General features: G+C 31.0%; 2 protein-coding genes across 3 annotated transcripts in view; one reads left to right on the top strand and one right to left on the bottom strand.

Annotated features, from left to right (window-relative positions):
• The first annotated feature begins 65 nt into the window (after positions 1–65).
• Positions 66–8,780, top strand: LOC139491102 (ubiquinol-cytochrome c reductase complex assembly factor 6-like). 2 transcript variants are annotated; one of them, XM_071278476.1, is made up of 4 exons: positions 66–84; positions 6,821–7,013; positions 7,567–7,623; positions 8,556–8,780. In XM_071278476.1, the coding sequence occupies exons 2-4, from the start codon at positions 6,906–6,908 to the stop codon at positions 8,625–8,627; spliced, it is 237 nt and encodes a 78-aa protein (XP_071134577.1). In that variant the 5' UTR covers positions 66–84; positions 6,821–6,905; the 3' UTR covers positions 8,628–8,780. The 2 variants fall into 2 exon arrangements, with proteins under 2 accessions (XP_071134577.1, XP_071134572.1); XM_071278471.1 differs by having other exon boundaries at positions 82–312.
• A 2,409-nt stretch (positions 8,781–11,189) lies between these two features.
• The window catches only part of LOC139491094 (DNA repair protein complementing XP-C cells-like), a 28,419-nt gene continuing 12,549 nt past the window's right edge, over positions 11,190–27,059 (bottom strand). The window contains exons 6-22 of the mRNA XM_071278416.1: positions 26,679–26,741; positions 26,155–26,235; positions 25,130–25,527; positions 24,702–24,829; positions 24,243–24,293; positions 23,623–23,715; positions 22,233–22,388; positions 19,648–19,705; positions 19,265–19,376; positions 18,492–18,536; positions 15,760–15,804; positions 15,338–15,427; positions 14,662–14,743; positions 14,440–14,533; positions 13,952–14,045; positions 12,333–12,434; positions 11,190–11,573 (exon numbers count right to left, since the gene is read on the bottom strand). Coding sequence (XP_071134517.1) covers positions 11,433–11,573; positions 12,333–12,434; positions 13,952–14,045; positions 14,440–14,533; positions 14,662–14,743; positions 15,338–15,427; positions 15,760–15,804; positions 18,492–18,536; positions 19,265–19,376; positions 19,648–19,705; positions 22,233–22,388; positions 23,623–23,715; positions 24,243–24,293; positions 24,702–24,829; positions 25,130–25,527; positions 26,155–26,235; positions 26,679–26,741 — 1,833 coding nt within the window. The 3' untranslated portion in view covers positions 11,190–11,432. The remainder of the gene's footprint in view (positions 11,574–12,332; positions 12,435–13,951; positions 14,046–14,439; positions 14,534–14,661; positions 14,744–15,337; positions 15,428–15,759; positions 15,805–18,491; positions 18,537–19,264; positions 19,377–19,647; positions 19,706–22,232; positions 22,389–23,622; positions 23,716–24,242; positions 24,294–24,701; positions 24,830–25,129; positions 25,528–26,154; positions 26,236–26,678; positions 26,742–27,059) is intronic.

Raw genomic sequence — 27,059 nt, 5'->3', positions numbered from 1 at the left:
AAATGTATTGGAATAACGCAATATTTGATTGGACACAATGGAGAAGTTTGACCAACCACCAACCTTTACACAAAATCCGCTGTGGTAAATAATTAAAATGGCTGCGCCCATTGGAGAACAACTTACGAAATATGACATTGATATAAAACTTTTTTAAGATGTTTTTTTTTAGCCGGAAATTAGCCATACTATTGAAAAAATTGCCAGGAAAGAAATTAGGAACTTATCGAGTTATAATACCAGTGGGATTTTGTTTAGGGGCGGCTCTCGAATTTTCTATGATAAATTGGAGGGTGAAAGAAGCAAATTTTTGTAAGATATCTGAGTGAACGTTTTAAAACTTTTAAATAAACCGATAATGAGATAGAAAACTCTATGTTCAGCAAGGTCAAGATCTATTTCCTATGGAATTTTCAGTAAATTTTATTTTGGAGAGTTCTTGCCCTTGAAAAGTCAATTTGAGTTTTAGTTTTGTAAGCCATTTGAGTTAACGTTTTAAAACTTTAAAATAAACGGTAATGAAATAACAAACTCTTTAACATGTTCGGCAAGGTCAATGTCTATATTCTATGGAATTTTCAGTAAATCAGACAATCTTATCATGCTTATTTTAAAGAGTTATTGCCCTTGAAAATTCAATTTAAGTTTAAGTTTTATAAGCTATCTGAGTGATGGTTTTAAACTTTTAAATAAACCTTTAATGAAATAGGAAACTCTTTAACAGGTTTAGCAAGGTCTATATCCTATGGAATTATCAGCAAATCATACAATCTTATTTTAGAGAGTTATTGCCCTTGAAAAGTCAATTTGAGTTTAAGCAATTTTACAGTTTTTAAGCTTTCATTTTCAAAAAAGCATGGAAGCCATTTGTTTTTGACTTGACTAAGACTGAAGAGATAATTTTCAGCAGAACTTTGAGACTTAATTTAAATTTTGGCATCTTCCAAAGCGTCGTAGCCTATCAAGTATTACATAATAAAATGGATAAAAGGAACACATTACAAACAATAAAATGAAAATATCTATTACTGTTTGAAGTTGTCCTTTGTTTTCATAAAGTTTTTTGTATTGAAAGAAAAAATCTTTTGTATTCACCTCACTCATCTGTCTATCATGCTTAAGGGGGTTTGCGGGTCTAAATCATTTTTTTTATTTAATATAAGATTTCGCTATTTTTTTCTGTAAATGAAATTTATCTTATACCTAATAGAAAAATAAAATAAAAAAGAGGGGTCACCGATCATTTACGCTCACAATCTGCCTTCGAAAGAAACATACATTTTTGTAAATGTCCTTTTTTTCTGTTGAACTAATAGGAGAAAAAGAGTTAATATCGAAATAAAAAAAGAACCTAATTACAGAAATCGCTTAAATTTTACAATTATTTAGTTTATGTATAGCTTATTTGAAAACAACAATAAAAATTATAGGTCACCGATGAGTAAAAAAAGATATTTCAATTTTAATACCAAAAAATAGCATTTTTGCACCAAAGGGAGATAATTTCGAGCTTTTTCAATGATATCTACATTTAAAAAGTCAGGTGGGGCCAACACGAATTGATTTTTAGGCAGTTAAGCTGCCTTATGCGAGCACCCTGGATTTGTGTTCTACCCAATAAATGCTGAAATACGTGCCATTGTTATCATCTAGCTGGCTACTATGTTATTTATAACTTATTGGACAGTTTTTTCATACTTTTCATTCTGGATTACAAAAAATATGACCAGAAAAACCTTAAATGATCGTCGATTTTCCCAAAAGTTTTGAAGTTGCACATAGGAAGTAGAGCACATTAGGAATCCTTGTGTAGTTTATTATCCCCTGAGCTTTTGGCTAAGATGTCAAAGAACAAATGTATGAAATATTTAATCGCCGTAAATCTCTAAAAACAAGTAGTTAAGATTTCCCAAATTGCAAAAGTCGTAGGAATATTGTTTGTCGTCAATACGTAGTCAACTACGTCAGTAGTCTATTAATATAAGTTCAACTGATCAAGCTGTTGGCGGCAAATTTGAATTAGAAGACGAAATTTTCGTATCTTTTCAATTTGGACGCAGGGGTTCAAATTAGCGGTTGTCCGAGGTCTGCAACATTCCACTTTTGCAGTCGGACTTTCTACTTGGTTAATAGCTACGCCCGACGGACCAAAGTTTCGATCTAATAAACGATCTTAAACTTATTTTCATCATTACTATTTATGACAGCGATGTTCAATTTGTTCAACCGCTAGCTTTATACAGAAAATCGCCGACATGTAATGTGTAAATCCGAGTATAATCGTATCGTACTATCTGTCAAAAACAACATTGAAAACAAAATGGCTGCCGCAAGAAGTCAATTACAATATCGGATCCGATTCCGGAAGCGGATAAGGGTAATCCCAGGTTTTGGCTATTAACTAAAAAAATCCAGACAGGTGACAAAATACATCTTTGCATGGTAAAGAAATATAAACACTAGAATTGAAAATCAAAACATATATGTAAAAGAATGAAAAAGCAGAAAATATTTTGTACACCAATTTTAATGTCAAAATCCAATACAATGTGACAGCTGGGAACAGTTTATCTGACAATATATATGTTCCTGGTAACAGTATAAATTTTCTTTATCAGTGATAAATGTTGGTAATGCATGTTAGATGCTTTTAAAGTTAAACATATTACTGCAATTTCAAGGGGTATTTTTTTCTTCTCAATTTTGATATGTCATTTAAAAGAGCTGGAAGTTTCTTATATAAAAAAAAAAAGATGTGGTATGATTGCCAATGAGACAACTATCCACAAGAGACCAAAATGACACAGACATTAACAACTATAGGTCATCGTACGGCCTTCAACAAGGAGCAAAGCCCATACACTATAGTTAGCTTTAAAAAGCCCTGATAAGACAATGTAAAACAATTCAAACGAGAAAACTAACGGCCCTATTTATATATAAAAAATAACAAAAAACAAATATGTAACACATAAACAAATGACAACCACTGAATTACAGGCTCCTGACTTGGGACAGGCACAAATAGTGCAACTATATTATATGATACCTGAATGTAAGCAAATGATATGATATATAGGTGGAGTCCATTGGGCCACTCTACCTCCTGATGTTTGATAACTTTGAAACGGATGAGATCCCCACCCCTCAACCATATACATTCATGTATGTCAGAGACTAAATAACTAATCAAATGAAATATAGGGGAAGTCCCTAGAATCACCCCACCCCTCCTGTTTGAGAACTTGGTAACGGTCGAGATCCCCACCCCTAAACCATATATCTTCATGTAGGGGACAATTTAACTACATATGTAATCAAATGAAATATAGGGGGATTCCCTGCGGGTCACCCCACCCCTCCTATTTGAGAACTTGGAAACAGTCGAGATCCCCACCCCTAAACCATATTTATTCATGTATGTGACAATATATATATAATCAAATGAAATATAGGTGGAGCCCCTGGGGGTCACCCCTCCCCTCCTGTTTGAGAACTTGGTAACAGTCGAGATCCCCATTCCTAAACCATATATCTTCATGTAGGGGACAATTTAACTAATCAAATGAAATATAGGGGGATTCCCTGCGGGTCACCCCACCCCTCCTATTTGAGAACTTGGAAACGGTCGAGATCCCCACCCTAAACCATATATATTCATGTATGGGACAATATAACAAATCATATGAAATATAGGTGGAGTTCATGGGGCCACTCTTCCCCGTCCAGTTTGAGAATTTGAAAACGGTTGAGATCCCCAATCTTAAACCATACATATACATGTATGGGACAATATAACAAATCAAAGGAATAATAAGAGGGTCCCTATGGTCACTGTAAACCCTCCTGTTTGAGAACTTGGAAACATTTGAGATCCTCATCCCTAAACCATATATATTCATGTATGGGACAATATAACAAATCATATGAAATAAAGGTGGAGTTCGTGGGGCCACTCTACCCCTTTCTGTTTGAGAATTTATAACGGTCGAGATCCACAATCTTAAACAATATATGTTTATGTATGGGACAATATTACAAATCAAATGAATTATAAGAGGGTCCCTATGGTCACTGTACACCCTCCTGTTTGAGAACTTGGAAAAATTCGAGATCCTCACCCCTTAACCATATATACTCATGTATGGGACTATATAACAAATCAAATGAAATATAGGGAAGTCCCTGTGGTCACCCTACCCCTCATGTTTAAGAACTTAGAAACATTTGGGATCCCCACCTCTAAATTAAATGAAATATAGGGGGAGTCCCTGCAGTCAGCCCACCCCTCCTGATTGAGAAATTGGAAACTGTCGAGATCCCCACCTTTAAATTAAACCATATATATATTCATGTATGAGAACTAATCAAATGAAATATAGGGAGAGTCCTTAGGGTCACCCTACCCACTCCTGTTTGATAACTTAGAAACGGTTGAGATCCCCACCCCTCAACCATATATATTCATGTATTGGACAATATAACAAATCAAATGAAATATAGGGGAAGTCACTAGGATCACCCCACCCCCACATGTTTGAAAACTTGATAACGGTTGAGATCCCACCCCAAACCATATATATTTATGTATGGGACAAGATAACACATTAAATGAAATATAAGGGTACTCCCTAGGATCACCCCACCCCCTCTTGTGTGTGTTTTGAGAACTTGTAAAAGATTGAAATACCAACTCCTAAACTAAACCATATTCATTCTTGTTTGTCATTTCAAAAAGATTGAATGACATACAATGTCAATCTCATGGGCGTCACATATGCATGTCACTTTGCTAGACCTAACCAATGTGTACTAGACCTTGTCCAATTTCAGGCGACCATGGGAATGAATAATTATGGGAGCTTTGTTTGGAAGACTTCGTAACAGCATTATGTTACAATCATTTTTTTGATAATTAAAAAAATTTATTGATGGAAAATAATTAGTAGGTTTAAAGAATTTACCTTAATTATAATTTGAATTATTTCTGGTCCTATAAAAATTTTCATTTTCATATGGCTCATTTTAAAGAAAACATATCTTTCAAGCCCAAGAATGTTTGACCAACTGTTTTTATAATTACCTGTCATTTTATTCCAAACTCAGAAATCATAGACTTGGGGTGAAGGTGGGGGACATTTACATTTATTATGGACAGGTTAGACAGACCTCATCTTTGATCCCTGTAGTAGTAAACATTTGTCTGATTTGTGTCTCATAACTTTTGTACTGTTGAACACAAACTCAGTTTTCTTTCTAGGGAACCAAGTCCATTCATACTTTTACAAGCTCGTACTAAAGTCAACTTGAACTACTAACAGTCAACTAATACAAACGTTAACTATCAACTAGAAGAACTGCAATCATTGCAAACTCGTATCACTGCAGACTCATGACCATGAAAAAAATATACTTGATATATGCGTTGCTTTTAAAAACTTTGACAAAATATGAATTATTTGCCTTGATGATTAATTCATTAAATGAACATACATTTGTAAATGTACAATATATGAATGTTTAATGTTTGTTCTTTTTAAAAATCTTTAAAAAAAATTGAAGCAACATTGCAACAGTTTTTATAATTATGTTTGGCTTGGTTTTTGGTTAACTGCCTACAGCGCTTACAGTGCTTTGATTGGAATGATTTTTGTGCCATATGATAAAGTAACAACTACTTAAGGTAATTTATAGAATTTGTAATGAAAATTAAATGTTTAATTTTTTTCTAAAAATCTTATACCCGCGAGCCTCCTTAAATCAAACTTAATTATAATGATTATAATCTTTAAAGGAAAGTTCTGTGGACACATTTTTTACAAATTTTGAGAGACCGTTATTGTACATTTGTAAGTAAGAATAACAGGGAAAACTCAATTGAAGGGGTACCACGATTTCCTGAGAAATACGAGAAAAACGTAATATACCCAAAACAAACTAATATATCCCTAGAAAAAGATTTTTAATGGTGTTATAGGTGTTATACTGCTTAAATTAGTGTAATAGCATACAATAATAAGGTTTAAGGCGTTCATAATTAATAAAAAAACACACAATCTTCAGAAAATCGATTTTTATGTAAGACAGAACCAAATGAAAAATGTTATTAACTTTTTCATTTTTAAAAGGATTAATCTCAAATTTGAAACAAAATAAGATTTCATCATTTAATATATCAATTTAAGAAAGAAATTTTTTTTTCAAGAAACTTTAGAAACGTGTCAAGACCAACACGGATAATGACAGGACAACATCTACAATGACAGGACCAACCCCAACAAGGATTTTGCATACAAGAAATACAAATTGATTTGTTTAAATGAAATTACACTTTTATTGAATAAAAACGTGTAATATCTCTAATTAATATTCTTTAATATTGTTAAAAGTAGTATAACACTATAAAAAGTAGCATAACACCATACAAAATCTTTTTCTCGGGATATATCAGTTTGTTTTTGGGATATAATGTTTTTTTTCGTATTTCTCGGGAAATCGTGGTACCGCAATTGAAGGATAGCTTTGGTATTCTTTCCCATAAATTTAGTAAAAAGAAAATTATTTTCAGACATTGCCCAATGTGGTAGTTTCCCAGTCAGTTCATGATCATTTAAGTTAAGAAAAATGTCCAAATACTGTATTAAGTATTGAGTTTTTGCTTTTTATTTGTGGAAATATAATAAAGATAAAATTGGAAATTGAATACATGTACAAATTATGTATTATCTATCAATATGATTAAACGAAACACAAAAACCTTGTAAATTGACAAGGCTGTTCATCTTATGAAAATTTTAATCTGCTTTTTGTTCTTTTCCAGATACAGTTTTTAAGAAAAATCAAGCACAAAAATTAGCACTTGAAGAAGTAGAACTAGACAGAAAATTGGCTGGATTAAAATAAACATGCCAGCTGGAGTTTCATGGAATACCTACCTCAAAGGAGTAGCTGTAATGTTGGTAGCAATGGCAGCTGGATCTCAAACTGTTCATTTAATGTATAAGCCATTAGAGGTACAATTAAGTTATATGTACAGTCTAACATACACAAGATTTGTGTCAGTAGTCCGTACTCCCATTGTGTACTTTACACTCTATTGCAAAGTAAGAGTTCATTACTTATACACATCTCCAGCGACTGTCAAGATAAAACATATCACTTATTTGACAATAAACATGCTGTTTCTTTGACATACGGTATAGCAGGTTATTTTAGTAGTGTACACATTTTCGCTTAATTTTGCAAATAGAACAAAATCTCTAAAATAAATTCCGTCAATTTAAAACGGCACATGAAAAGGTATTGATAAAAGTTTTTAATCCGCCTAATTAATAGCTGCTAAAATATTTGGTATACATCATTGAATGAAAATTGTGAAATTTTACACCCACGAAAATAACCCGCTATACAGTATATGGTAATTTTCATAAAATATCATATATATTTGAATACTATTTCCTCCCCATTTATAATTTAATGAAACCACTAATTCTGTTTAGTACCTTATTCAATCCCTTCAGATTTTAAAAGAATTTATATGCAGTTTCTTTCTATCTTTCATTTCAGGATTTGGATGAATTGGTGAAAAAAGAAAAAGAAAAAATTCTTAGACAACAATCAGGAGTAAGTTCTTGATTTATGTTGATGAAGTTTTAATTTATGTGCACTGCCTTTATGGTTTATCTATTTTATGGTCTATATGTACAGATATCGATTATTCATTAACAGTTAAGAATTAAATTTATATAAACAATAGGAGATAAATTGTATGAATAATAAACAGCTGTGAACTGAGCGCATGATACACCCGTCGTCTTGTGAAAAAAACATAATAAATATTTTGGGAATATGACAGAGGTTCTACAGGAAGTCATGCTTAGTATATCCTTACTCATTCCTTATTCCTGCACAAAAGGAAGTTAATATAAGAGACACTAAAAAAATTTCTCACAACATGTTTTAAATGTTTTAAATATTTTTACCAAAAGTGACATGTGGATGCCGTACAGACAGACTGACAGACATTTGTATACCATAATATGTCCTGTTAAAATTTTTACGAGGGTATAAAAAGACAGGTGGGGGATATGTTAAAATGCTAACATTTTCACCAACTCTTTAGAAGCCACAAGGCAAGATTGAACAGACTATTAATGCAGGTCTTGATTAGGTGACATGTATGGTTGGAAAACAGTCACATGACGATTGAAAATTAAAGGAAAATAAATTATAGTCTTTAAAACTGCATGGCTACTATGGACATAATACTGATTGGTCAATTCTCAAATTCTTTTTTCCCATTGAACATATTGTAAATTTTTTGTCCAACTCCATGCCTTAGCTGAAGCAATTTAATACTGCAATAATGCCCATTCTCTATTTTAATAAGTTTTCATATATCTTTATCTCTGAAACTTTAAACACTAAATAAAAAAAAAAGTATATTGAAATTCAATTAATTAAGGAAAGGCCATTTACAAAGATTCTTCATTGCATACTGATAATATTAAATGAATTATTGTTGTTAAACTACATATATCTTTATCTTCTTACAGGATATGAATTATGTGAGGCAAACAGAAAAAGTGGAATTTATAAAAAGAGCACATGAAGGCAAAAGATTATGATGTTTTTAATGCTCCGAACCTTTCAGTTTTATAAAAGATACAATTTGTAAAAATATGATAAATGTAACATGTTGCAGTATTTTGTGCTTGCATTATAGATGTTTTTGAATATGAAATGTTAATGAGTTGGAAAAGATTAAATATGAATAATAACATTTGTGTGTATGGTTTTTATGAAGGATTGTGACTTTTTAGACTTGCCTTTTATATCCCTCTTCAGTGGCTTTTGAAGCATACAATAAATAGTTATAGAGGTTACAGTTCATTAGTCCCTCCTTTTATTTCTTCCTTTAGCATCACTTGATTATTTACTTTATCACATTACCGGTAAGCAAAATGATTTGGCATGACACTAACTTTGTCATATCTACACACTATAGGACATATCTGTGTCCTCTTCTAAACCTCAACTGTGAATTTAATAAACCTTTCTCAGAATCTTCATTAAAAATCTCTTGTGTTACTTCAATGTCTTTTTAGTCCCCTACCAATGATGTCTTAGGGACTGTAGGGTTTGCACTCCATCCATCTGTCCGTACATGCCTCATAACAGTGTTCCACATTTTTTTTATGCCCATGCATAAAAGTTGGGGCATATTGTTTTATTCCTGTCCATCCTTCCATCTGTCCTTCCCATTATGGGTATATAGTTATTCAGCATTTAACTCCTCCTACAGTTTGAATTGACTCAAAGAAAGTCCTACATTGACTTTGTTATAATACAGTTACTTCAGATTGGCATCACTTTGTCTAGTTTCTTCATGCTTGAAGATGTTAATTTGATATTTGGTGTATAGTTTTATCATGACAAATTACAGATTAAATTTTAATTTTGTCAAGATAAACAGTCCTTGAACTTAGAAAATTATCTCAAATGCTCAGTTTTCCATATTTTTTTTCATCTTGCTTGAAGATATAGATTTAATGATTGGTTGATAGTTTTATCAAATTACAGTTTGTTGAACAAGCCTGATAATTTTGTGTAGAGTTATGGACCTTGAAAATCCACTCAAATAAAAAGTTTTCCATTGTCCACACTTTTTTCATCATGCTTGACAATATTGACTTGATGTTTGTTATATAGTATACACAGTTAAAGATCAAATTTGCATTTTAATCTGTAGGGGACTCTATTGCCATGCAATACTCTCAGAATGCTGGTTTTAGCTGAATGATTTTTTTGGTTTCCCTTATACAATAAAATGATGAAAAAGACACAAAAATAACAACACTACACAGATAACCAAAGACTAAGCAACAAAAAACCCCAATAGCTTTTGATGAACTCAGGTGCACTGAAAGGGAAACAATTCTTACTGAATTTTTGGCATTTGCAGTTTTGATCAAGCTAGTAATATCATGTGATAAGCTGTCATAAATGTCAAAATTAGTAGTGGGGAAAAAGGAGAAGATTGTGGTAATTAATAGTGCAGAATCTGTCATACAGATATTCTGTAAAGAACAACAAAATCATGATTATGTCTTTCAAACTTTTAGAGGATGATTTTTCACACTTTTAACCCATATTGCAATAGATCACTAGTAACTAATTGTTAGGACATAAACAAACTAACCTTATTTCAAGAACTTACAATTGATCAATTGATCATTAAAATTAGGTTTAATGAGTTGGGCAGACATTATAAATTAATTGTTTTCTATCCTAGACCTTTACATTATAAACTCAGAATGATGATCAATGAATCATTAGGTCAGGTGAACCCTATCTGATGGACATGTACACCTTTGATGATTTCACACTACTGATAACACTCAATACTAAAAAGTGAGAAAAAATCATGTGATAATCAATTCAGACATTTAACTACAAAAACAAGATCATAGACAATGGACATATGCCTAACAGAAACTAAAGACCATAAGGCATCAAGGATTATTCAGCTTGCATAAAAATGTCTGACAAGACGAACTTCTAGTAAAAAATTGAAGAGTCGAACAAAACTGCCTCCTACTGAAAATTAATGAGGAATGTGTCCATTGGACAAAGAAGAAGCCCCCACTTGTATATTACCTAATAAAGGGACATAACTCAAGAAAGGTAATCGAAATGACACTACTCAAATTTGTACTTGATCGGAGATTTGTGGTAATAAGCATTGTGTATAAGTTTCATATTCAGTAAGGGGAAGAACTTTATCTATGTTTTGTGGTAATAAGCATCATGAAAAAAATTCATAACATGTGGTTGCACACACTTTAGTTAAAGAATGGAAACGGAAAATTCAGAAAACATTCCATTTGTAAAGGGGCATTATTCAAGAAGTGTTACAGTGACACCATCAAAATATGTTTTGTTACAATAAGCATTGTGTATAAGTTTCATAACATTTGGTTGAGGCAAACTAAAGTTACAAAACGAAAACAAAGAGCAATTAAAAAATGCATAGAAAATACTACAGCAGGTCAAGAAGGGATGATTGGACCCCACTGGTTTTTGCTCAACAGATTCGACTGTATAACATAGTTATATCTATATTACACTTATCTCTTGTAAAACAATAAAAACATTCAGATTTTTAGAAAACAAGTACAAAAGCAGAATCCATTTTACAATAAGAATTTAATTATTATATATAGTTGATACACTCAAGACTCATATTCCACAGCCATAATTGATATATTATATGAACACAATGAGGTATCTCATACATTTACATGTTAAGACAGATCTCATCATTATACTCATTACATTAAAATAAAACTAAATGGATGGTTCTCCTTCTATACAGGCATGTTCCTCCTTAAAATTATGAAATGTTTAAGTAGAAGTAGATTGTAGAATGTTTATAAAGTTTCAGTTTTAAAATGTTTTGCTGTACTAAGAGATTTACTGCCTTCTTTGTTCATTGGCCATGCTTTCTCTACATCATCTGCCTTCTCTGATGGTTTGTTCTCTGTTTTTGTCTTTTCTTTAGTTTCTACCTCCTTAATATAAAAAAAACCAACTTTTGAAAGAATTTTTATGCATTATAATGAAAACTATTGTGATCAAGTTCATCAAGGATTTGTAAAAGAATTTTTTTTTTATTATGAGTGAAACCAGTAGATCTTCGTCTTTCTTTACTGTCTTTAAAAGTTAGTACGGTAACAATAATTTTTGGTTTCATAAAAGTTTATTATAACAGCATTTTAAAATACACAAATGTATAAATTTTTTCTCCAATTTTTTTTTCTGGTTTCACTTTCCTCAACTGGTTGATTATTTTGTTTTCAATTAAAGTGTGATTCTTTCATTTCTTCATTGGTCAATAATTCATTATAACATCCAGTTTTCTAGTAATTACAGCCCAAGGTTCATTGAAGACTGCATAAAAATTTCAAAATCGATTGAGGCAATCCTGACTTATAGTATGACTTACAAACAAGGTCTAAAGGACAACAGACGAAAAGATTACAATAGGGCATCTTACAATTACACAACAGGGCCCTTACTATTTATTACCCCAATCCAAAATTGACAAGCATGGTAGATACTAAGGAATGTTACAGTACCAAAAAAAAAAAATTAACTTAACAGTTCCTAAACTTTTGAGTTTGTCTTAGATGGATAGATGGACAAGGTGTTATTAAATGGCAACTGAGATTCAAAGAGAGCATAAAAATATATACTGATATATATATATACATTTATATGTATACAGCATGTTTTTAGTAGCCATAAAAGTATGTTCAGTTTGAACTTACATGTAAGTTAGGCTGTAAAAGATACTTTCTTTTTAACTTCTCCTTGATTAGCAATCCCTTTGTCAGTAACCGCCAATTTTGTATTACTCTTTTTTCTCTTTTCTGTAAAAAAAAAGGCAAGTTATAATCAAGCTGATATATTGAATAAATTACTAATGCCAGGGTTTTTAAATTTGTTGGTTTACGGATTTTCCACATGAAAAAGTCAGGTTGGTCAGTCGAGAAGAAAAAGAAAAAAAATATCTTACAAGATAGAAAAATATGCCAAAAAATTATATTTCACCTTTCTAACAATATGTTTGGTATGCTATTTTGTCATCATTTCTTAAATTTCAGTTCGATAAAATAGTATTGCTCAGCTGTCATAAACATTGCATGACATCGTCTAATAATTTCCCATGAAAAAGGGGGGTTGTGTTCACGGACAAAGACAAAATTAATCTTCATTTCACAAAAAAAACCCAAAAAACAACAGATCCGCGTAGCTCTTAATCAATTTCAGGAAACTTGGTGAATGATGATTTTCAAGCACGATAACCGATAAAGAAAAAATTGCAAAAACGTCGTACGAAAATAAGTTTCAACACAGGTATCAACATCATAATAGACTTGTCCACTGGAAAAACATGATATCGGGTTCATCAGTTGTCATGCATTCCCGTTTTATATCCAAATCGATGATTTTTTTTTTATTATCTACAAAACAAGAACATTTCAAATGATATGTTTACATTGAGTACTTTAACTTGAAGTCTTCCACGTTTGGACAAGTCTATTTTCCATTTTTCTATGAGATGATGCATCTTACAGAACGATGACAAATACGGGAAAAGAACTTATTGTGTAATGGGTTTTAAACACAGGTTTCGTTCTGCAAAATTATTTGCACAAACGACATTTCAAGGTAATTTATGATTGATCTGTCTATTTTTAGATACGTAAATTGGCAGTTTTATTTTTTCACAACAGAAAGTGTTCTGTTGTTTAATGTGTTTAATGCATTTCATTTCATAAAAAAAAATATTTGATTTATTTTTCAGGGATAATGTATTTGTTAGGGTTGGCGGGAATAAAAAAGCATAAAAAGTCAATTTTATTTTTATTCGGCAAATCGGCAAAATAGGGTTGGTGGATCCGTAAACCAACAAATTAAAATACCATGGCCTAACAAGTAAATTAATTTTCTCATAATCCAGAGAAATACCATGTACCAGTACTCAACTGTAAAGTTAATTAAGATTACAAAAGTCCTTTTGCCAATTTAATACTGATATAATTCTTTAATTACACACTTTTTTAACAAATTACTTCACAAATTACTTCCCTTAGTCAATTGTAGACTGGTTCTATACTTGACAGAATTAGCTTTTGCCATCACAAAGCATGACAAGTTGAGAGTGATATATAGGTGTTTTAACAATTTTTAATGAAAAACAACTTCTGATAACAAAAGTATTAAGCTTAATAACAAATCAAATGTAATTAATAGTAAAAGTTTGAAAAACACACATTACGCACAGACACATTTTCTCTTTCAGATTAATATGATTCCTGAAAACCAACCACAATAAAAAGTTATAAACTTAATCCCAGTCAATTTATCTAATGTACTAGATTACCTCAATTTCTTTTTGTCTTTGTATTTCCTGGTCTTCATCCCAGGCTGCTAACAGTATGTCTTTATACTCCTCACAAACAACAAAACCATCCAATCTATAAAGATGTAACTTCATAATTAATAAACCTTTCTTCAATCAACTTGCAATATGATACCATATATACCCTAAACTAAGCCCCAAGACATTGCTTTTCTAACAAAGATAAATATGCTATGGTCGGGTTGTTGTCTCTTTGACACATTCCCCATTTCCATTCTCAATTTTATTACAAAAGATAAGAACATATCAAACTGCAAAAAAAATCAGTCACATGAACACATATTCAACACCACAGACAAATAAAAAAGACAAACAGAACCCTAAAGATGTCAAAGATGTCATTTAAGCCTCATAGATGTAAGAAGACTTTCACTTATTTTAAGTCATTAACATGCCAGATGTGAAGCCATTTTGTTCCCTTTTATGCCCTACAACTATAATCAACTTACAACGGATGTGAGTATCCACAATGTGTATCCCATCCAGTCATGGCAGCTACACAATCTATGTCTAACTTCTTAGCAACTTTATTTAGACCAGGCACTGAAAATATACAATTCTAAATATTTATAATAATCACATAAAAATCATTTACAATTTAACAAGACTGAATAAACATAACATCATAGAATAAAACATTTTTATCAAGTTCTTTTTTAAAAACAACTTACACTTTAGATGAACTGTTCCAGCAGGTATCATAGACGGCATAAATATCTCTATGTTTCCATAACCATTTCTTGGTACTTTTCCCTGAAATATATTGAAATGATTGTTCTTGTAGAATATTATAATTATAAAATTGAGAATGGAAATGGGGAACTTGTCAAAGAGACAACAACCGACCATAACTCACAGACTTAATTTTGATAGTTTTAATATTAGAGTTAAAGAAGACATGCTTGAAGTGTTTATTTGTCTCTATGCTTAATACTGACTTAGCAAGGAAAACTATATCACAGCAGTAATCAGCAAGAATCAGTTTGACCAAATTGAATAAATTATTTGCATGAAAGACATTTCCTATGTTTTTTTCTCATATCATAAGTATTAACTTAATAATATTTTTCAGTTGCATCATACACATCAGGTGGGACAGAAATATAAAGCTATTAAAATAAAACAATGACCATGATGATAAGACAAGGAGACTTGAATCAATGGATCCCAAATTGCACAATTTAAAGCCATGGTAAATATTTTACATTTGAAACAGTATACCTTATTCAATGATAATCACGAAATTTTACACCCACAAAAATAATCAGCTATATGGTATTTTGTAATCAAGATTAAGGGGTGAAATATCTATAAGATCAAAACATCAGGTTGCTATTATATACATACATCAATGGCTGGTGGAGGTATATACACCTCTGTCTGCCAGCGGCCAAATATTTCTAGATCTAAGGCATCAGGGTTTTCTTTCTTATTTTTCTGTAAAACAATACACTGTTGAAATAAAATCAGCGTCATTTCTCTACATTCATAATCAGGTAACCCTTTTCCAGAATATAGTCAAGTATCTTTATTTTGAAGGTAAGACTACATTGTTACTCTTAAAACCAATAATAAAGCTTGAATTCTTATAGAAATATTTGACATTCATAGTTTTATATAATATACAGCAATAGATCACACACTTTTTTCCATTAGTTCGACCATAACTAACCTAATATATATTTTACTTTCTGTGAAATATCAGACAAAATTTAATTAATAAAATGTTTCCCTGAACAGTTTTTGTTAAAATCTGGTTGACAACTCACCCAGCGTACTCTTGATTTAACCATTTTGTAAGCTTCTTCACCAACCTATTGAAAACAATTATAACTCACACTCATTAAATTGCTGTTAAAAAAAACATGTGTATCAAGAATGAACTAGATATCATTGAGATGGGAGCCATCTCTGTGGGCTCCGCTGTGAATAATGTGCATTAAAAAATTGTATCTTTACCATAGGACATGGGTTTGTCAACTGAAATCAAAGTTTTTGACCTTGACCTTTGACCTAGGAAGTTGTAAATAAATTATGACACACCCTTTGGTGTTGGTTTATAAACATGTCAAGTATAAACTTTGAAATGTTAACGGTTCTCAAGATATAGAGCGGACACGATCTTTACCATAGGACATGGGGTTGTCAACTGAAACCAAAGTTTTTGACCTTGACCTTTGACCTAGGAAGTTGAACATAAATTATGACACACCCTTTGGTGTTGGTTTATATACATGTCAAGTATAAACTTTGAAATGATAACGGTTCTCAAGATATAGAGCGGACACGATCTTTACCATAGGACATGGGGATGTCAACTGAAACCAAAGTTTTTGACCTTGACCTTTGACCTAGGAAGTTGTACATAAATTATGACATACCCTCTGGTATTGGTTTATATACATTTCAGGTATAAACTTTAAAATGATAACGGTTCTCAAGATATAGAGCTGACACACTCTTTACCATAGGACATGGGGTTGTCAACTGAAACCAAAGTTTTTGACCTTGAACTTTGCCCTAGGCAGTCGTTCATAAATTATGACACACCCTCTGGTGTTGGTTCATATACATGTCAAGTATAAACTTTGAAATCATAACGATTCTCAAGATATAGCGCAGACACGATCTTCACCACAGGACACAGGGTTGTCAACTGAAACCAAAGTTTTTTTACCTTGGCCTTTGACCTAGGAAGTTGTACATACATCATGACACGACCTCTGGTGGTGGTTAATAAACATGTAAAGTATAAAGTATGAAATCATAATGGTTCTCTAGATATGGAGCGGACACAAAGTGATATGGACGGACATACTGATCACTATAGGGCGACCCGCCTTTGGCGGGGCCCTAATTACGTCTTACAAACATTCAAACAACATAGAATTCTACCTGAATAGGTTCACATGTTTTTACACTTCTTCGTCTTATATAAAAGGCTATTTAGACCGCACAATCATTTTTCATTTTTTCAAATTTGACACGCCCTCTGGTGGTGGTTAATAAACATGTAAAGTACAAAGTATGAAATCATAATGGTTCTCTAGATATGGAGCGGACACAAAGTGTTACGGATGGACGGACGGACGGACAGACTGATCACTATACGGACGGACGGACGGATGGACAGACTGATCACTATAGGGCGACCCGCCTATGGCGGGGCCCTAATTAAATTTAACATCTCACAACAAAGCAAAGGATGGAAGGATATAATAAGAAATTACAATATGGGCTATAATAATGCGCTATATTACAATTATACCTTTGCAAACTCTAAAAATATGCCTTTCATTTATTTCTTATCTGTCTTAACAGAATCCTGTTATTCAGGGGATGTCATTTGTTACTGTCTATCATATTTGTTTTTGTTTATTTGTTTTTTACATAAATCAGGCTGTTAGCTTTCTTGTTTTAATTGTATTCATTTGTCCTTTTGGGGCATTTTATAGCTTGCTAAGATGTATGGAATTTTCTCATTGCTGAAAGCTATACAGTGACCTATAGTAGTTAACCTTCTACATCATTTGGTCTCTAGTAGTAAGATGTTGCTTCATTGGCATTCATACCACATCTTCTTATTTCTATAATTATTTTGTATATAGACAAGCTGTGAATATTATTAGTAGAGGGTTTATTTTCCGTGCAATTTTTGCAATTTTTTTCCCCTGTGTTTCCCTGTTCAGAACCCTCCTTTACCACCGTCTTTGTAATTGTTAACTGGACAAAATATTTTAGTCCAAAAAGGATTCAGTTATGTCAGGATTACATGTAATGTTATGTGTGATAGGAATGTTAAAGGAGTAGGGGCAATAAGGCCCTTATTTGGCCTAAAAATTACTGCAAATTTAAAAGTTACCATACATATTCTTAAATAACTGAAAACTTGACTAAGGTATGAGGTACTAAGAAAAACAAAACAAATTTGACATTGAACAAGTTACCATGGCAACAAATCATGACTTAATTTGCATATTATGTTAAATTTCGTGATTTACCTTGTTTTTTCATCAAATTTTAAGTATATTTTAGATTGAAAAAGTATGTGAGCACCCAAGAAACAACTTTATATTTGGTGAGATTATGTCAATAGTTATAATAAAGCTTCTGTTAAATTATTTTGTTGTTTCTTGGCTGCGCAGGAAGTTTCCATAACGGAAATAAAGATAGAAAACTGCATGAATTTTGTATTTTTTCATCTTTTTGTGAAAACAGTACATATAAATGACTTAATTGTGACGTCATCAGATAAAAATCTTGATGTTTTTCATTTATATTTCTTGACCCGATGCATTTCTAAACATTATGTGCAAATTTAAAATGGTTATCAAATATTTTATTTTCTTGGGCCAAAACTAGGCCTTAATGCCCCTACTCCTTTGTTTTTTTATGTAACACCTATTTTTATTTCTTCAAATAATACCAAACATTTTAATGAGAATAACAAATTATAAATTTATTCCATGTACTTTACAGGAATAACAATATTAATACATACTCTGACTGCTCTCCCTTCCTTTAACCAGTTCTCTCTAGAATGAAGCTGGAATATAAATTCAACATTAAGATTCATATCAGATGTGAAGTGATGCTTTAACTATAGTAGTGATAGACTTGTGTAAAATGTATATATACCAAGACTCCTGCCACATGTATGTTTGCGCTTGATCAGGAATCTTATCTTCTGTAATATTTGGCCAATGAATTATCATGTGGCACCCTTTTGATGGTTTTATTGTTCTTACATATTTTGGATCAAAGTAAAGACCAATATCAATCCCCCATTCTGTCTTTAAAAAAGGTCTGTGATGCAACTTTGACCTTGATCTTAAAAGCATTGACCTCCAAACCAATAAGCATTTTCCTTCATAATATAGGGCCAAATATTCAAGTTTGGTTGCAGTCCTACACATTGTTTTTGATTTAGCATCTGAAAACCACTTATCTGCACAAATTCTGATCTAATTTTTGTAATTTTACCTTGAACATAAACATATTGATCTCAAAATAAAATGAATCTTTTTCTCTCATTAAATATGACCATATTGCCAGGCAAAGTTGCAATATATATAAGTATTTGAGTTAGCCTTCTGGAAATGACAGTGACCAAGGTTAAACAGATGATGGTCTTACCGACTTAAGCATCAACTTATGTATGCAAACATTGTGTTTAATTTTTGACCACTTTTGGATACTACATAAGAAAAAGATCACTATGTGGTCAAATTTCACCAGTGGTCTCAATATTTCATTTATATATAGACTACTTACAACATGGAGACATTCTCTGGCATAAATAGGTTCTTTCCTAATGTAACCAACAGGTATGGCTGAATTAGGATATATTGCTTCAAATTTTAGAAGATGTCTTTTCAAAACATATCTAGAAAATAAATTACAATAGTGTAGCCAAAACTTGCAACAATTGTTAAATACAAAAGCACAACCAATCTTATACTCATGTTCACAGCTAAAGACACATGAAACTTACTTCTAAATAAGTAAAACAAATCACTTATTATACCAAGCATCGTGAACCCTCTATGAAATTTCAACTAATTAAGTTTTAGGGTATGGCAAACTATACAATATGCATCACAAAAAGATGTCACTAGTTAACATCTGAGTATTAAAAAGAAGAACAATGTACTTACAATGGATGACTCTTCAACTCTGACACACTTTTAGGGACTGGCTGAGAAACAAGTCTAGCTGAAAAGATAAACATTAAATTATATTTACATGAACCAAAAAAATCATATCAAAAGGATAATCTTTGAGCTGAAATTGGGCTATAAAATGAAGGTTTGCAGTATGACAAACCCATCACAACTACAAGGTTCATTTAATTCATAGTTTTTTTCTATAAATTTATGTATCAACTATATGTATACCCCTACTGCTTTTCTCATCACACATTATATAGTGTTCACATAAACGAAAACAGTGCCTTGATCAGGCATGGGGTAATCGTAATCAGTAATCGTAATCAGCTGTAATCGATTACATTTTGCAGTGTAATCCTATGTAATCAGTAATCATGCCATTTCTGATTACAAGTAATCGTAATGTAATCGATTACATGGCAAAAAACAGGTGTAATCATGATTACTTTTAGATTACTTTAAGATTACATTCATAAGATTACTTGATGATTACAAATCTTGTATAAATATGAAAATAGTTTTTGATAGACAAGATGAAAATAAGAAAATGTAAAGCTTGAATGAAAAATCATTAAACTAGTAATCACAATGATGGGACCTTGTTTAATGTGATCATCTATATAACAAATTTGTATAACCAAGTGTTTTATTTTGTTTTAACAGTTTACAAAAAGAAATTTACTGTCCAATCTTTCTTTGTGAAATTGAGCTTTTATGATACAAGAATATGCCTTGAAAGCATTTGTTTTCCTTGATTGAAAACTTCTGATATTAACTCCAATTTCATATTAGTTTACCCAATATTTTTACATAAATACATTGAAATTCAAATGCAGAAAACATTTAGTTCCTATTTGACTTTGATGGTTGGCATAAATATATAAGCCCACTTAATTCAAAATGGAAGTTAAAACCAGGTTTCATTTATTGACAAAATTGAATGAATTTTATTTTCCATAAATTCGTGTATAATATGTGCTTTCTTATTTTTATTCTTTATTTACTTTATTAGCCTTAAGGCTCACCAGTATAAACAAGTACATTTTGAACATGTACAGTGTATACATATGGCATAAATATTGCAAACAATATGCATAGTAAACAATAGGTGACATCAGAAGTTTCGTCAATACAATAAACTGTTGCTTAATATAAAGAGAAATGTATAATCTTTCTTAAGTTACAAAACAGTTTTGTGTTTTCACCTGACAATAATTCTATTAATTTCAATTAGATCAAGTATTAAAAATTTTCAAACAAATAATGACAATCATGACAATCAACCAATTTTAACTTTATTTATATAGTTATTAAGACAATAAATTTTTAATACCCAAGCCCACCCATTGTTTGTTTAAAAAAATGGAAGTAGTGATTAACACCTGTAAAAACATTAATGGATGTGTCAATTATGTCCCAACAGACAATAAAACTAGACTTAATTAATTTTTCCTTATTTTCATTTTTTTTTGTTAATTAGGCAGTTACATCTTTTACATAGAGAAAGGACACTTGTCTATAGCTATTTTATCAAATTACAAATGTTACACTGTAACTGTCTTGTCTATAAATTCTTTTAAAAGATGAATAAATTAAGGCTTTTAAAAAAAATCACCAAAATAAGCGGATAAAAAGTTATAAAAAACTTTGATATAGCAATATACAATGTAATCATAAGTAATCTAAAGTAATCATGATTACAATAAAGAAAAGTAATCTAATGTAATCGATTACATATGAAATAGGGTGTAATTGTAATGTAATCGATTACATTTTATTAGCAAAGTAATTGTAATTTAATCGATTACATTTTAAAGTAATCGACCCCATCCCTGGCCTTGATTTATAATCTCGTAAAAGCAGTTTTATCTATTTTATTTTATAAACTGTATTTTTTTGTACAATTTACATTTTAGTGAATAAGGGTTACACCAAGACTGATGCATATGACCTTTAAATGTCAAGTTAATAATACTATCCAGGATAACTAAATAACTGGACTAGATAACTTTTTTTAATTGTGTGTCTTTAGAATACTGTCTCATCAATGCATAAACTAAAGAACTTTTGACAAACATTTTTAAATTAAAATATTCGTCTAACTTTTGATGAAAGACAAAAGGGTTATAAAATTCAGACCTTCAACCTTAATATCTTTGTCATCTGGTCTTTTTGTATTGATGTCTCATTGGCAATCTTACCACAATTACTTTTTTTATGCCCCACCTATGATAGTAGAGGGGCATTATGTTTTCTGGTCTGTGCGTCCTTTTGTCCGTCTGTTCGTTCCGTTTCAGGTTAAAGTTTTTGGTCAAGGTAGTTTTTGATGAAGTTGAAGTCCAATCAAGTTGAAACTTAGTACATATGTTCCCTATGAAATGATCTTTCTAATTTTAATGCCAAATTAGAGTTTTTACCACAATTTCACGGTCCATTGAACATAGAAAATGATAGTGCGAGTGGGACATCTGTGTACTTGGGACACATTCTTGTTTTATATCTAACCTAAGGTACACTCCTTATTAATCTTCTCCCCTCTTAGTTTGTTAAATTTAATCTAAACATATGTTCACCTTGAATATCATTATCTTCTTTAGCAAGAACCTCTATGTCTGGACTTTTGTATGGAGCTAAGGTTTCCTGTAACCACTCATCTTTCATTCGTAATTTCCTGGTTTCTGTCAACCATTTGGAGGCATATTTTGGTGTTAGATCTTTAATAAATCCATCTATAAATCAGAAACAGAGTAAACATATATACTAATAGGTATATAGTTTCTTCACCTGAAGACAACTGACTTGTTATAGGCATGTTTGACACATAATCATTAGAAAATAAAACAAATTGCACATCAGCTGTTCACAATGCAAATGTTAAAATCAAGATTTAACCAAGAATTCCAAATAATAACAATGAGTTCAGTAATTCCAAACATAAAAGGGGCACTAGCTATGAGATATATAAAAAATCTAATATATTATTTTTTGGGCTCCATCATTAATGAAATGCAAATAGTGAAATAATAATTCGATTTTAGCAGCCAGTATGGTCAAATTTTGTCAAAATAAGCTAAAAAACATTGATTATGAATTATTCACTTGCAAGTGAACAAATCGACTTCATTGAATTCGTTTTCATGTAAACTTCAATTTAACCCCTTAGCTTGAGATGGATAACACGTGAATTGTATGTGTAAAGTTATTTAAAGGAAAAGAATGTCAACATTGAAAGTGAAACAAAGGTAAATCATTTGATTGACTGATTCGATCCACAAAAATCATTCTTATACAGGTAAAACCAATGATAAACATTTATTATTCATCTATAATATGAAATTAAATAGACCTAGAATAATCCAACAGCACGAGTTTGCTTAATCTATTTATCTATACTTATGTTAACATCACTTATATGGTCAATGCTTAATCTATTTATATCTATACTTATGTTAACATCACTTATATGGTCATTTGATGTCTTTAGAGGTCAACTCAATAATTAATCTGATGGGGTCTAGACAAATACACACGAAACAAAGCTCTGTATTTTCATGCCTGTGCCCTGTTAATTGTTTTAAATTGTTTTAAATCAAATATGAGAATTTGATTAAAATCAGTGAACATGAATTTGACAGCTAGTGCCCCTTTAAATGTGGTTGACTTCCATTCATAGACTCTTGAATTCAAATTTTTGTTGATTTTGATGATTGACTTTATACAACAGCACAAGGAAAGCTTAGTGTAATAAAGAATTGAGAAACTGGTTGACATATTATTGATCATAATATTTCAATTTCGATAAAATTAGTCATTATATTTTTTGTCAATTATAGTGTGGTATAAGTGACATGATTTCAATATCTGCATATCAGAACAAAATCAGTAATCATGATTTATATAAGTTGATAAAACACTGAAAATGCATACTACTGTACATCAATAAGAAAATTATCTACAACATACCATTATCAAATGACAGTACATAATGAAGAGGTTTAGTGACCTGGCTTTCTATCACATGTGGTTTGTTCACCCGACAATTCATACAGTCAATACCTAAAATGATGTTAAAAATAGTCCATGATATATAAAGATATTCAACTAAACATGTCAATTATATAAAATAAAACATTAGACAAGGTTTACCTAACATAGTAATAACTCATTGTGAATATTCCAATAAATACTTTAATGCGATTTTGTCCGGTGAGAATTTTTCATAACGAATTCAGGGGGAGACTTTCAAAACAACATGTTACATCAAATGTCAAGAAGGCTAGAACAAGAACACTCAATCTTATTTTCATCTGCAGAAAGTTCTGTTAGATTTATAAATCAATGTCCAGCAATAATTTTTCTTTATTAACACATCAGAATGTTTACCACCACATCAATTTGTGGGGTTCATGTTACACAATATTTGGTTATCTGTACAGCATGGTACAGAGATTTTTCAATTTGTTTGTCCATTCTTGTTTTTGCCATTTTTTATTTGTAAACAAATTACAGAACCCATCTACCTTAATTCAAAGTAAAATCTTATTCAACATTTGAACTTTCCATTCTTTTACTACATAACTTACATAGCCACTTATCCTCTGATTCTAGGAACACCTCTGTCCAAATGTCACAACCTACAACAAAAAAGTATCTCACAATTTCACAGTTGTCACTAAAATACAAATCATCAGTATATTATACCAGAGGATGAAAATTTCCCATTAATGTACTGAGTTTTCGGTAATAGAAGCACCTGTTTCTTTAAAAAATCATAATAATTGATTGCCTTACTGGCCTTAGACAATTACAAGCAGTAGAAAATCAACCAAAACAGTAGTCTCATTTGATCTGTTACTTCTCATATATACAAAAATAAACCCTTAGAAGAGAGCTGGTGACAAAGGATAAAATTGTTATATTTATGATTATCTATGTCAAATGCAGGTAATCAAATGAACTCACATGTAGTTTACAAGTACTTATTTAAAAAAATTATGCTACATATTTACAAAAAAAACCTGAAAATAATAATGAATACTTGCCTGTGTTTTCTTCAATATCTGAGTCTGATGATAGAATTTTTCTGTTTTTGTTTTTTTCCACAAATGTCCTTAATAAACTGACAGGACTCCTAGCTGTAAAACTGTCTTCCTCAAAATCATCATCAGAACTGAAATAAAAGAGTTCATACTGTACCAAAATAAGGTATTGTACAATATTATTATTTGAATCCTAGAGATAAAATGCTCACTAGTCATGAAAGATAAGTTTGAAAATCTCTTTATTTGCTTCATATCATGGACTGAGAAAATGATGAAAGTTTTATAACATGAATTTTCAAAAGTCAATATTTTCTAAAGGATTCATTTTCATATGATTTACAAAAGAGGGATTTAGCAATATAATTGTTTAAAATATTTTTTTCAGTAATGCCCTATTACCATTTATCAACAATAAAACAAAAATCTACCCTTCTTGACTATTGTCAGACTTTTCTTTTTTCACTTTTTCCTTCCCAGGTTTCTTTTGTTTACTACTTTTACTCCTTCTAGGTTTATCCTCTTCACTCTCACTATTTGTAATAAACTCCTCTTCAGAATCTGACCCTGTATCATCATTATCACCACCTTTGTAACTTTGAGGTTTGACCTTTGATCCTCTTGACCTTAGCTTTTTGTTTTTCTTTTTGAAATATTCAGATTCTGTTGAATCACTTTGACTACTTTGTTTCTTTTCACTTCCTTTGCTGGATTTCCCTGAGAGGGTCTTTTCAGACCTGTTATGTAATGTCTTGGAATTTTTGGAATTCTTTTCAGAAACCTTTTTGGTTCTTGAGTTACTCTCTTTTCCTGACTTTTTGGATGTATCCTGAAAAATTATTGAAAATAAACCAAATTGAATCTAAAATAGAAAATCATTCTTACACTTAATTTATAATACAATGTTTAATATTCTAAATATAGAATTTGAAACAAGTTTTTTTTTTAAATTTCAGATTTAAAAGTGTGCACAGAAAGGGATCTATTTCTCACTTTTTTTTTAATATACCTATCTAAAACATCTGTAATAAATGGAATTGGAATTCCCTTCTTTGCAATGTGCATTATAGAAATTGGAATTGAAAAAAAATCATGAATCAGTGATATTTCTGCATTTTAAATTTAAATCTAAGAATAACAATAAGATGTGTTCACTAGACATCATGGAATGCTCTGGTGAAAAATCTAATTTTACTTACATTTCAAAATATATCATTAAACATGTGTACTAAGTTGCAAGTTGATGTGACCAAAGCTTTGTGGAAAACAACCTTCAACCAAATCTTTGACCAAATACAATTGGACGGCCAAACACAGATAAGGAAACAATTTGGCCTCCTCTTATCATAAGCAGAGCATAAAACTAGGCCTACTCTTATCATAGGCAGAGCATAAAAGTAAGCCTACTCTTATCATAGGCAGAACTTAAAAGTACAGAGTTTATTTTAGGTCTTACCTTAGGTTTTAATGGCATTGGTTGTATAGACATCACAAGTCTGGTTATTAACCCTAAATTCCTCAGCAGTATAATTAATACCTTAAAATAATAAATCATTACAAACAGGTTATATGATATTAATTTGGGGTACATTTTTTTTATAACTTCAAATCATAAGATTGTCTTAATATGCAGGGCTTTATCCACTTAAAAAAATTATTTTGTTATTTTTGTGAGAAGGCAACACCAAAATAATTTCACTTTGTTTAAAACATGGGAATCATCAATCTTAGGTATATGTAATGACTTTTCTACATGTAGATATTGTAGATGGAACAAAATATGAGTTTATTTTTGACTTCATATTTTCTTATTTACTTTAAATTGAACAACTTAAGTGTTACTTTTATGCTTTATTCATTTGACAATATTTAGTCTATTAGCATATTCTACAACTTTTTTTATAATGACTCATAAATAGAAGGAAAATTAGCTCTCTCCTCTCTAGATACATGTACATTGCTTAACCTGCTTTTACTCACCAATGCTCTTTCTAGATAGGACATCACTGTTGAAAATCTGAAGCTGTCTTCTAATCTTTCTTTCTATAAATAGTAATTTTTTTCTGCTCAGCATAAATAATTCTATCTATGTCAATCAACATCAAATTACACAATTGAAGGATTTTTTTATCATTTCACAAATTCCCTTTTCTAACCAATTCACAATAAATGAAAATCAGAAAATTGCCAAAGACTTACATGTCAAATGATGCTATCAGTCACAATGACAGAGCAAGATAGAAATACCTACTCTACACCAATTGCCTTTACCTTTATAAGAGACTATCTTAAAATAAATGATACTACACAAATAAGTACATGATCTGAGTTTTGTGCTTATAAGCATTGTTATTTATTTGA

The sequence above is a fragment of the Mytilus edulis genome, chromosome 1, assembly GCF_963676685.1.
Source record: "Mytilus edulis chromosome 1, xbMytEdul2.2, whole genome shotgun sequence".
Taxonomy (NCBI): Eukaryota; Metazoa; Mollusca; class Bivalvia; order Mytilida; family Mytilidae; genus Mytilus; species Mytilus edulis.
The sequence above is the reverse complement of the archived record's forward strand: the minus strand, read 5'-3'. Positions and strand labels throughout refer to the sequence as shown.

What these genes read in the sequence shown, in the direction of transcription:
- LOC139491102 (XM_071278476.1), top strand. Translation starts at nt 6,906, where the DNA reads ATGCCAGCTGGAGTTTCATGGAATACCTACCTCAAAGGAGTAGCTGTA. An exon ending in TAATGTATAAGCCATTAGAG is followed by an intron (nt 7,014 to 7,566) that starts GTACAATTAAGT and finishes CTTTCATTTCAG; the next exon opens with GATTTGGATGAATTGGTGAA. An exon ending in TTCTTAGACAACAATCAGGA is followed by an intron (nt 7,624 to 8,555) that starts GTAAGTTCTTGA and finishes ATCTTCTTACAG; the next exon opens with GATATGAATTATGTGAGGCA.